The sequence below is a fragment of the Physeter macrocephalus genome, chromosome 5 (assembly GCF_002837175.3).
Source record: "Physeter macrocephalus isolate SW-GA chromosome 5, ASM283717v5, whole genome shotgun sequence".
NCBI classification, from domain to species: Eukaryota; Metazoa; Chordata; class Mammalia; order Artiodactyla; family Physeteridae; genus Physeter; species Physeter macrocephalus.
The window spans coordinates 41972637-41985466 of record NC_041218.1 but is presented as its reverse complement, the minus strand read 5'-3'; the positions used below and the strand labels follow the sequence as shown (position 1 = coordinate 41985466).

At 43.6% G+C, this 12830-nt stretch overlaps 1 protein-coding gene across 18 annotated transcripts in view; it reads right to left on the bottom strand.

Moving 5' to 3' along the window:
- Nucleotides 1–673: 673 nt before the first annotated feature.
- Nucleotides 674–12830, bottom strand: part of ELMO1 (engulfment and cell motility 1) — a 557053-nt gene continuing 544896 nt past the window's right edge. For 16 of the 18 annotated variants that reach the window (XM_055084916.1, XM_024131642.3, XM_028489880.2 and 13 more), the window contains 2 exons: nt 9457–9534; nt 2097–3511 (listed from right to left, as the gene is read on the bottom strand). In XM_055084916.1, the coding sequence (XP_054940891.1) occupies nt 3311–3511; nt 9457–9534 (279 nt within the window). In that variant the 3' untranslated portion in view covers nt 2097–3310. Of the gene's footprint in view, nt 951–2096; nt 3512–9456; nt 9535–11892; nt 11943–12830 lie in introns of those variants that run through there. The other 2 variants (XR_008617342.1, XM_055084920.1) reach the window with 2 other exon arrangements.

Below are 12830 nucleotides of genomic sequence, written 5' to 3'. Positions count from 1 at the left end.
GTATGTTTTGCTCTACTTGGAATGTTTATCTCTTGCGTGGTAAACAGCTTCTCTCTTTCAAGACCTAATTCAAGTTTCTACTCCTCTCTTGGTTTCCCTTACCCCACTTTCAAGCGTGTTAAGCACAACCTCCTTTCTACTACTCTATGTTGTACAGAGTTACATAGTATCATTTCCACAGTGCTGCAATTATTTGGTTTTATATTCGACTAAATTACTTGATTATAACCTTCCCGATTTTACAAATTTTATTCTTGTTGCATTCCTAGTGTCTAGCTCTAAGCATGTTTTTATTATCACAGAAATATTTTATTTCCTTTAAGCTAAAGGTTTATAGTAAGTCAAAGGTTTAAGTTAAAGATTTCATAACTAAGACAAAGTCGATAAAAGGCATGTATGTCAATGGTACAACTGCTCAGTTCATTATAAAAGCAGGTAGGCAGGAAATGCTTTAGTTGCTAGTTGGAAGGTGGTTTAGAATGGATTTGCAAATAGACTCAAGAAACATTCCGCCTTGCACTTTTTCTTCTGCAATAATCAGATTTTCCTGCCCTTGGTCACTTCTGTGTTTGAGAATGCCAATTAATTACCCTTTCCCCTATAGGTTCTGAATAAGAATAAGAGAGGAATTAAAATAGTAGATTAAAATTCAAGGATCAGTTTTATTTCAGGTAAAGCTGAATTGGAGGATGCATCTTAGGCTTCACGACAAAACTGGGCTCGTCCTTCAGGGCTCCCTTGGCTTTGGCTGATTTGTCCAAGCTTAGAAACCTGTGGCGACGGGAGCTGAGCAGGCTGTGGGAAGCCCACTGGCTGGGAAAGTTGCCTTCGGCAGCCTAGGCTGAGAAGATGAGGTGGCCAAATGTGGACAGCAACCCTGCACCATATTGCCACAAAATGAAGGAGTGATGTCACAGTCTCAGGACCTCACCAGTCCTCGAGAGGAGGGTCTACAGGGATGAAGCAGAATGCTTTCTTTAATAGCCCTGAAAGGGTTAGTTTCTATTTAATACACCAAACAGGAGCAACAGAAGAGAGAAGGGCTTGTTCTTCCTAGCAAGGGTCATAAGACAATCAATCTCTTAAACTCAGTGTCCCAGGACCTCAGATATCTTGGTCCAAAGAATTCCCCTGTTCATGGATGGAGTCAGGTAATTCCTAAGTAAAAAACGGTATGACTCTGTCTGCTTTCTTTTACCTAACATTTATCATTTTATCAGGATGATGGGTAGATCAATAACTGCTCCTGACATGAAGGACATACATGTTAATATCATCAAAGCTTAACGTAAAGGAAGTATCAACTTGACACTCAGGTGTGAGTGTGCTGATGTAAAGCATAATCGCTTGGGAATTACTACGGGTTATAAAGGAGGTTTTTTTTTTTCCCCTGTAACGTCATCTCAACCCAGGTCAATTTGTAATTGCACATCTGGGTAACAATAAACAGCAGTGACCTGAAGGCATCTAACACTTCTGTTGAGAGTCGAGAGTGGCTTGTGCTGTAAATTCTGCATCACTGGGACCTTTCTGATATCCCTTCCAGCCCTTGGAGTTTATGATCCAGATATGTCTCCAATGGAACCTCAGAGAAGTCCTTTGCTGGGCTCTTACCCATATCTCATTAATTCATAGTTAGATTCATTTAGTTCTGGCTTGACCGATTTCTGGTCTATGGGTCTGCATTCTTTTCCTTTGCTAACCGTACTCCTTCAAAGTGTGATGTGTTTCATTTGGTCAGTTCCATAAATTATATAATGGTAAGGAAGAAAAAATAAAAGAGAAAGTCACTGTCAGGAGGCAACAGTGTAAGATGAATAGATTATATTATTACATAGGGGGTCTGATTTTTTTAGATGACTTGAGATGGTCTTCTTAGAAGGATCATTCTTTACTGATGTGCAGAGCCTATGGTGACACAGCAATGGTCAGGAGTCCCCTAGGCCAGTGCTTTTCAAACTTTAAAATGCACGTGCATCACCTGATTCTGCAGGGCTGGGGTGAGGTTTAAGATTCTGCATTTCTAACAAGCTCACAGGTGATGCTGATGCCTGAGCAGCAGGAACCTAAATTACCAAATCAAAACACCAGCCCCACAACTCATCACAATTAATTTTATTCCACAGCATGTTTAGGGGAATGTTATTCTCAGGAAGAGGTTTAGGATTCAAATAATTAAAAAAACAAAACAAAACCCTGGAAAGTACACACCTTTATGTATCTTTTCTTTTCATTAAATATATATCTGTTTGGCAAAAAATGTTAGACTCTTTTGTACAAAAACAAAGCAAAGAAAAAAAAAAACCAAAAAAAAATTACCCCCCCCCCAAACCAACAACCCTGAACCCTTGCAAACTGTCAATACCTGTAATAATTACAACGATGTAAACCTGGATACTTGACCATCCTGTGGAAACCTGTGTTCAGCAGAACCACCAGGAGAAGGACCACCAAACCCTTAGTTAAGCAACTGCCTCTCATCGAGGCTTTTAGATTTAGTACATTAGAGATGGAGCAAGGTGACTGATTTCACCATTTGTGCTTTCAGCTAAGGGGCTGGAAGGGTGTGTGGCAATGAAGAAGGCAGGTCTGGGCTGGGGCGGGGAGAGGAAAGCCAAGACTAGCTGGGAGGCAGGAAGGGTGGTCACAGTCACAGGGCAGACGTGAAGTGGCCATGGGACCCACGGACTGTGTCTGGAGACCCAGCGCTGTCGCGAGAACCAGGAAGAAGCTGCTGCTGCTCTTGGGACCAGAGAGGAACAGGGCAGGCCAAGGCCGGGATGCGGGAGGGAGGGGGTCTGGAAGCAGATTTCAATTCACATGGAACTGGTGGTGTGAGCGGACTCTAGAGAGCAGGGCAACGAGGAGGTGTTTGGTCTTCTCAAGTAGATAGACTGTTTCTTCCAGACACAGGCCTCGGGCACACCCCTGGGTCTGGCTGTAGGTTTGGGGGCGGTCTGGTGCTGCTGGCTTTCAGCCTCCAGGAGGGGAGGGCTTGCCTGCCGGGATGAAGATGGAAGGGCCCTTTGGCTCTCTTACTGGCGGTGGGTTTTGCTTTTCTCCCACCTTAGGCTGCAGCAACGGGAGGTGACCTAAAGCAACGGAGTCTAGAAACGGAATCAGGGCGGTAAGCAGGACGCCAGGGAGGGGCAGGAAGACGCCGGGGCTAGAGGCACTGGGGCCCAAGGAAATGTGGGCCACAGCTTTCCTCTGCCACAGCGGATTCCAAGGCATGGGAGCGTTTTCATTCTTCTCTCCTGTTAGCTAGCTCTTCCAGTTTTGGAGGGGGAGCTTCTGGGCCCCGGGCGCTTCAGTTACAGTCATAGACAAAGTCATAGTTGCTGGGCTCCTTGGGGATGGGTGGAGGTGCATCGGGGATCTGAATGTTTTCCAGGTCCAGGAGGCGGAGCTTGATTTCCATGCTGAGCAGCGTGTCCAAGTCATTCCTCGTCAGGTCGCTCATCATATCTTTCCCCAGCAGTGCATTCAGCCCATCTGTCCAGATACAGTACTGGTGGGAAGGGAGGTGACAATGAGAACTACTGATGACAATAACAAGAGGAGTAGCAATAGCTAACACTTACTGATCGCTCAGCATGGTCCAGGCTCTGTGCTAAGTGCTTTGCCTACATCATCATTTAATATGCACAGCATCTCTATAAAGCTGACACTTCTGGTAGCATCTCTGCTTTACAGATGAGGGAACTGAGGTGGTGAGAAATTAAGTCACTTGGTAGTACGTGGAGTGGGTGGATTTGAACTTATGCAATCTGCTTCCAGTGCCTGCATTCTTCTGTGCCCATGATGTCTCCCTGTGGCGCAGCAGGAGGGTTTGGGTTTCCGTGCCTGTGCAACTTAATATCTCTAACATCCCACCGGTGAGTCAATGAGTTTAAGGTATTGGTAGAATATATCCCAACACTCCTGGACTCACCATCAGGTCAAGCTTGCTCCTTTCCTCACTCCAAGTATGGTTCCCAGTCTAATAGCTAATCTCTGTCTATCCTGTCTGATTCCTAGCACTCACAATGACAGCCCAATGGTAGTCCCACCTTTGCATTTCTTAGCAAAAGGTCTAGGAAATATCTGAGTGCTGCCCAATGTCTGGTTGGCAAACTGGCTAAAATTATTGGGTGATCTTAATGGAAGGTGGCTTGGCTGCCGGTCTAGGGACCCCTTCTGCCTGGGTCTCCAGGTTCCAAGGTTTTTCTCCTCCAGGTCTCTGGAGCCTGGTCCCTGGGGACATCACCTGTTTTGGAAAGCACTCCATAGTACCCAACCAAGAATTTGGTTCTTCCCCTCATTAAAATTAATTGTGTCCTTTGCCTCTCCAGTAGACTACGAACTGTGCTTCGTTTATCTGAGGACCTGCCTTGCTCTTCTCAGTTTCCCTCCAGAGGCCGAAACCCTGCCCTGACCTGGTATTAGAGCCATGATACCTGGTGGAAGAACTAGCCTCGGCTGCCAGCATCTCAGAAAAATGCCTGCATTCTGGATGCTCTGCTTGCTCACCTTTCAGGATGTCCTAGTCCTATATAGGACTTCTTTGATAGCAATTACTCGGCTTTTCCTGCGGGGCTGGTCTTCCTTCTAGAACATGCTCTAGATTCCCCCCTCTCTTGCCCTCACTGGGTCAAGCTGCAATTCCAGACCCTACTTAGCTTGTCCTTTGCACTGTGGTTACCTGGGCTATGTTCCAGAATATGATAGCAGATCTCAACATAAAAGTACTACAAGATGGCAAGCATTACACAGATCTTAAGTCATAGTGAGGTGATAGAAATCTACCATGATGCATATTGGTGGCACCACTTTTTAAGCCAAGGAGGTGTACCATGGGTGTATTACGAGGCCCATGTCTGAGTAGTGCAGCCCTGAACTGTAGAGCTTTGGTTCTGCCTTGGCTATGTGATCTCAGCCAAAGCACTTAACCTATCTAAACATCAGTTGAGTGCTAAAGGATTTCTGCAAGTATTAGTGTCCTCATGAATACCTTAGATAGACTCCAAACACACTGAAACATTCGTTTACTCATAAATAACTTTAATAAAAATAGATACCCAGGTCCTACCCTGCAGATCCTGATCTTATGGATCTTGGGTCAGGAAATTTTATTTGGAAAAGCTTCTAGCTAATTCTGATGTACCTCCAGATACGGGAACCACTGACCCCCATGCTCTTTAAGGCCCCTTTCAGCTCTGGCACTGTTTCATTGTAAATCCCTACGTGCTGGGGATTACTGCTCTTTGTACACAGCTTTCCCAGTCCTGGCTAGCTTCCTAGTACAGATTAATTTAACCCACAGGAACACTTCTGTGGTGCTTTTCTTTTGAGAAGCAGCAAGTACAGAAAATTTTATTAAAAATACATCAACCAATAAATAAGAACTCTGTAGTACTGAATCCGAGTTGGAAGTATCAATATGAACTTACAGTGTATTTTATCTTTAAAAAAACATAACTCCAAGCTCTGTCTACAAAAAACCTGAAAATAATGACCAACCCAGTAGTGACAGGCACACCTAAGATCCAGATTCTGGTTGCTAAATACCAAAAGGAGCCAAAGCTCCACAGAGAAAAGGTAGGAAATGTACAAGATGAACCTGGAATATCTTGTCATGCCAGAATGCCTGAAAGCTGCCAAAGACATCTGTCAATAGAACTCAGAAGCTAACCAGAGGTGTTCCTTCTTTCTCTAGATAAGATAATTTGCACACTGACAATGACAATAACTGCAACCTATTTATATACAAATACGTCAAATCCATAACTTCATAATGATACCCAAACACCAAAAATCCTTCACTGGCCTCCTTTGAAGACGCTCATGATTTTGAAAACTGGCAAAGAGAATCAAGCATTATCCTCTGTATCATATGTACACTGTTTAACCTCAGGGTAACCAAAGAGTTGATGAGGCCAGTTTCTCTTTATGTAACTATAATAGAATTGGAATATCAACCCTTTCCAAAGTCTAATAGATCCAAGGATCTAGGCGATAATCATCAATGGCTGAAAACATTTCCAAGAGAGAGACAACCAGACATCACGGAAGAATACAACACAACTGTTGCTTAAAGTAGAGCCCGAATTTGATGAATCGTCTAACTATCACTTAATAGGAAATACAGGATGCAGATAAACACGTGAAATGATAGAGCAGGTTATGGTAGGCAGAATAGTACCCTCCTTTTAAATAAGACCATGTCCTAATCCCTGGAACCCGTGAGTATGTTAGGTTACATGGTGAAGGGAATTAAGACTGCTAACTATCTGATCTTAAAACAGGGATTTTTATCTGGGATTATCTAGGTGGGCCCAATGTAATCACAAAGGTCCTTAAAAGTGGAAGAGGGAAACAGAACAGGAGTGAGAGAGAGGGCGATTTGAGTATGGAAGAGGCGGTCAGAATGATGCGGTGTGAGGACTCAACCCGCCGTTACTGAGACGGATGGAGGTGAGGAACAAGCCAAGGAGTGCAGTGACTCTAGAAGTGGAAGGGGTGAGGAAATGGATTATCCCCTAGTCCAGAAAGGAGTTCAGCTCTGTCGATACCTTGAGTTTACCCCAGGAAGACATGCATCTGACTTCTGATCTCCAGAATTGTAAGAGAATATATTTCTGTTGCTTTAAGCCACTAAATTTGTGGTAATTTGTTACAGCAGCCAAGGAAACTAATACACAGAATTAAAATCAGCAAAATCTAGACTATTGGCTCTGCTACCAAACAGATGAGCTGGTTTTTTCAATGAATAAATTGCAAGGAAAAAAACCTCATGCACATGTTCATGAGAGAAGGAGAGAGGAACCTATAGATTCAAGGAAACTGAAGAAACACGTGAACCAATTGTTACGTATGGATCTTATTTGGATTCTGATCTGAACAAAGTATAAAAGAAAAAAAGAAAACCAGAAATGAGACAGTTGTAGAAATCTGAAAACTGACTGTAAATCGTGGTATTAAAACGTTATAAAATTGGGTGTGATCATGGTCTGATAGTTATGCTTCCAAGTGGACTCTTTATTATTTAGATGCACATGGGAATATTTACAAATAAAATGATATGATATCTGATGAGCTTCGAAAATAATCTGGGGTGTTGTGGCAGCTGGGTGTGAGTGAGGGTATAGGTGAAACCCAATTGGCCATGAGCTGATAATTGCTGAAGCTGGGGGATGAGTACTGGCAGGAAGTCATGAGTCCAGGTCCTGCTTTCTTCCTTCCAAGCTACACAGTGCCGGGGCCAAAGAGAAAGTGTTTCTGGAACAAGACCCCCATGGTTTAAATCCAAGCTCTATCACTTACTGCTTGTTTCGTCTTGGACAAGTTTCTTAACCTCTCTGTGCCTCATTTCCGTTTTTTTTTTTTTTTTTTGCGGTACGTGGGCCTCTCACTGCTGCGGCCTCTCCCGTTGCAGAGCACAGGCTCCGGACGCACAGGCTCAGCGGCCATGGCTCACGGGCCCAGCCGCTCCGCGGCATGTGGGATCTTCCCGGACCGGAGCACGAACCCGTGTCCCCTGCATTGGCAGGCGGATTCTCAACCACTGCGCCACCAGGGAAGCCCTCCCTTTTTTATAAAATGGGAATAACATTAGTTTGTTCCTTAAGAGTTACAGAATGAGGATTAAGAGAGGTGAAGCACATAAAGCATTGAATGGTCCCTGGGTATTCCGGTTATAATTACTATTACCAGTACTATTGTCAAGTTATTCAATTTTGGGAGGCCTCTCTCTCCCCGTTTGATAAACAAGGATATCTGTGATAGAACTTTCCATTTTATGGAGCGATTATGCAAGTAAAATGAGGTAATAGATACGGAAGTGGTCTGAAGAATACTTTTAATTTACAGAAGTGTATGGCATTTTTCTCCTCACTACATCAGTAAAAAAATGGCAGATATGAATAAAAATTTGGCAGTCCCAGAACATTTATCCTTCTCTGGAATTCATGTACACTGGGAAAAACAGTGTTGTATAGATTTAAATAGCATCCACAGTTCTACCATTTTAAGTAGTTTCCTATACATCCGTATATATCTTGAATACGGTGGCCTGTGTACAACCACAGTTTTATTTAAAAAGAGAAATGGTAGGACACAGTGTCTATTTTCAGGAAGATGAAGACAAAGTCATCCCCTTCTGTGAACGAAATGTCAAGTAACACAGAATTATATTTAAGCGCCACTCTAAATGCAGGATTTGCATATAATCTTTCTTCTCTCTTTGGGATGTACAATTTTATTCAAAAGCTTCAAACCAGTGAAAACCAAATACAGAATAACTTCTAAATGAGCTAAGTCTCCCAGGGGAAATGGGGAACAAAATTCAAATTCTATTAAAATGTTCCTTCCTTTCTAAAAGCTTTTTATGTAACCACATGCACAACAAAAATTTGAATGGTATCATCTAAAAATAAGAGTTTCAAGCATGATGTTGGGTTCTAGTTTACAAGAGAAAAAGTTAAATCAACCAGAGCTGCTACTTCATCTTACAAATGCATTTTCCTGGATTTATGCTAAATATTTTAAATATAGCTGACAGCATGTTTCAAGAAGAGAAACAAATTATACATATAACAAGATGTCAAAAGGAATAAAAGCATCTCAAAAATAAAATTCCAAAGGCAGAGACAGCCCTAAACCTCTTAAAATAACTTAAAGAATCATGGTAAAAAACCTACTTCATCAAATGTTTTAAAGAATAGAAATAAGTTTATCATGGGAAAATTCTGACCCCAAACTAAATATTCAAGGAAAACCAAAGCTATAAGCCAGGGCTGATACTTTCTCTGGGTTAACAATTATGCCCTTACTGAGTATGAAGCATTTGTACATTCTTCTTCTTTACCATAAACTCTTTATTTTTATTTTTTAAGTCTTAGTTTATTTATTTATTTTTTGGTCACGCCGTGTGGCATGTGGAATCTTAGTTCCCCAACCAGGGATCGAACCCACGCCCACTGCATTGGAAGCGCGGAGTCTTAACCACTGGACTGCCAGGGAAGTCCTTACCATAAACTCTTGATCAAGCTAAGAAGAAGTTGAATCTTTTACAACTTGCAGTTTTTCCGAGAGGTTTCCATTCTATTCCAAGTCAACAAGATGTACCTTTGCTCATGATTTTTCTCAGGCAGACTTTTTTTTTTTTTGCGGTACGCGGGCCTCTCACTGTTGTGGCCTCTCCCGTTGAGGAGCACAGGCTCCGGACGCGCAGGCTCAGCGGCCGTGGCTCACGGGCCCAGCCGCTCCGCGGCATGTGGGATCTTCCCGGACCGGGGCACGAACCCGCGTCCCCGGCATCGGCAGGCAGACTCTCAACCACTGCGCCACCAGGGAAGCCCACAGGTAGACTTTTTTAAAAAATAAAATTTCTTTCTTTCCAATATTTTTTACCTGCTTGTTTTTCTTGAGAAAATAGGACATTCTCTCATAAATTAACCCCACTGAGACCCTTACCTCATGCTTGTCAGGAGCTATGAAGTTCAGCTGGCAGTTTGAGTCATACAAGATGGAGAAAGCAAGTTCAAGCACCTCCTAAGAGAGATTAGAGAAAACACCACATTGAGGAAAGTTGACACATTTGTTTTGTAGTCACAAACGGCTGCAGACTGAACATGGAGTAGTGCCTACAGAGTGTCCAGGCAGGAGGAGCAGCCGTGAGGCTGATGGGAGAGGAAGGATCATGGTTTCAAGGCTCACAGCACATTTCCTTCTCTCTGTTCGGGGGCGGTCTGCATGAACCGCCTCATTTAATTCTCAAGACAGCGCATGGAGCAAGTGTTCTCATTCCCCTTTTATGCGAAAGAGCTCAGAGAGGTTAAGTGAGTTGTCCAAGGTCACACAGCCCCCAAAGCTGTGCTACTCTCCTATCTTCAGCATCTCCCTCCCAGGGAGACCATGAAAAACAGTAAACTCTTTCCCAATCAGCAGCATTATGGGCTGCTCTATCTTCTATCATTTCCAAACAGACAGGTGTCCATAGGGGTATAAACTTGCTAAAACATGGAAGCTACGTAGGAGGTAATGAGGCTTCTGGATGAACCCATTATCTGTAGGTAACACGTCTGCCCTTTGACCTCTGAACTACTGTAGAGCAAAGGCTACACAAAACCTAGTTTCATCCTATAGTGGCTGCAGGGTATAAAGGAGAGCATGGGCCCAAGTGGCAGAATAGCTGGGTTCATTCATTGGTGAGTGTTCATTCGAATGTCTGGGTTCATTCACAATACAGACTATGAGACAGACCCCCAGGACCAAGGACTAAGTGACACTGTCATTTCATTGTAGCTGAATGACCTTGGCCGAGACACTCAGTTTCATGCCTAATATGTATGTTAATATATGCTTCTCAAATTGTATGTACTGTGCAATATTGGATACTATGATTATTCTATTGGACTGACAGCAGGATACATCCTATGGAAGATGACAGTCATTGCACATCTCAACACCCTAACAACTCCTAATTTGGAAAGAAGAGTCAAGTGAGTCCACATCGGTGCTCTGCATCACTGTAACACACGTGCTAACCTTCCTTCTCTGTGTCTATTAGGCACCACTGATGACTGCCCCTTTCTCTTGTGCTACGATCTGGGAGCTGCACTCTCAGTAACTACCCACAGGCGTCCTTTCTTAGGGAGGCAGATCTCTCCACATCATTCTCTACCTCAACATCTGTCAGAGGATTTGCCTTTGGCCAGTAAGTCATAGCAAGAATGCCCCCAGAAAGAAGACAGCAGGCAGAAAGATGAGATCAATGCCTTCAGATTTCAGAATTTCAGATGAGAAAGAATTCTTCCAAGTGAACTCCAAAGGCCCAGCATTAGCTGGGTGCCTCTCCTGACACAGCCAACCATCAGGCTATTTGTGGCTCTCATGGATTTTATCTGTGTCTGGCTCACCTCTAGCTGTCCCATCATTAAGGGAAAGCAGCTCTTGTTCTGAGCCCAGACCTACCAGTATCTCATACTCTTAGGGCATCCTCGCCCTACCAGAAATAGAAACAAGTGAAGGAAAGAATGCTGAGTCATAGAATGGGATCTGTTCTGCAAAACTACCCCCCTCTGCATTTTTCATTTTTTTTTAAATTTATTTTTGGTTGTGTTGGGTCTTCATTGCTGCGCGTGGGCTTTCTCTAGTTGCGGCGAGCTGGGGCTACTCTTCGTTGCGCTGCACGGCTTCTCATTGCAGTGGCTTCTCTTGTTGCGGAGCACAGGCTCTAGGCACGCGGGCTTCAGTAGTTGTGGCACACAGGCTCAGTAGTTGTGGCTTGTGGGCTCTAGAGCGTAGGCTCAGGAGTGTGGCGCACGGGCTTAGTTGCTCCACGGCATGTGGGATCTTCCCAGACCAGGGATCGAACCCGTGTCCCCTGCTTTGGCAGGCGGATTCTTAACCCCTGCACCACCAGGGAAGTCCCTACATTTTTCATTTTTTTCTTCCTTAGGATTCCATTCAAGCCTGCCCAGTTAAGATCAATAATATTAAAAAAGAGTTCGCCAAAACAAACAAACAAAAACAATTTTCCCATAAGTTTGGCATCTCTTTTGGGTCTTTTAGTCTGTAATGAAAATGGTCATGGGCCCTAGTAGTGGTACCATAATTGGTGTCATCCTTTTAAAAAAGTCAGTAAGGCAATCCATATCAAGAACCAGGGGTCCCACTCCTGGGGTTATTCCTAAAGAAAATTCAAAAGGAAGCAAAAGCTGTACATATCATTACCTGTAAGAATGTAATATGAGAAACTAAACAAATGTCCTCCCTTCTTTGGGTAAACCATCAAAAAAATCACAAATTAGCAACCCAGAGAAATACATGCAGCCAGGCATTCAGTATAATTATGAAAATCTGATCTTAACTGAAAAAAAGCAAGAGAAATGAACACTATATACATACAAATCACAATTATGAACAATGTCTTCCTGTGGTTGGAAACTGGAAGCAAACTGTGAAATGAAAATAATTATGTTAAGGTGCTAGGATCACAGGTGATTATTTTCTTTTAAAAAACTGAAAACATTTTTTCAACAAGATGTTAAGCTCTCATCTCATAAATTCATAAAGATTGTTCTTAGATGAGAAACACTGATATAAATGATGATTTCTTTATTAATCTTAGTGTCATTCATTAGGAAAAGTCTTTGACTCATACTTGAGAGACTGGAGAGAAAGGAGGGGACAGGCTTTGCTTCTGGACACCCAGTCAGTACATTACAGCAGCACCACGTGACCTTCGGAGGTCAACAGAAAAAGGTGAAACTGACAATGGCTTTCCAGCTGACGTTGGACCATGAATGCCACTTTGCTTAGGGCAGGCACATGGCTAATCCATCCCCTTGCTTACGACAGCAGGCGTGAGCATCCCCAGAGCCCAGACGTGGCCTCTTGACTAGGTGCTGAAGTCACTTGAGACCAGAGTGTCAGCGTGGTTGTCCTTTGTGACACCTTCTCTTCTGCAGGGCAGGGAGCAGGAAGAAAAAGGAGGGGGCCTGCAAACTTTGGGTTTTGCCCTTCTAAGGCATTTACCAGTGAAGATGTGAATGGGCGGAGCTGTCATGACCTAGATTTCTGATAAACACAGGGAGGAAATAGGAAATTCGTGAGAATATCATTCCCCACTTTAATTTCACCAAAGCTGCCTGGGAGGGGTTGGAGGAATTACTTCTCTGACCCACATGCCTGCGTTAAAGGCTGCTATCACTTATAATGAGTTTTACTGACGTCCGTGGCCGGCTCTCATTGAGGCATTGGTGGAGGTCAGCTCTCCAGCACTTTGAGCAGGCAGACTGAGGAGCTGGGAGCGGTGGCCTCTCAGGCTAACACTCCAGAAGCTG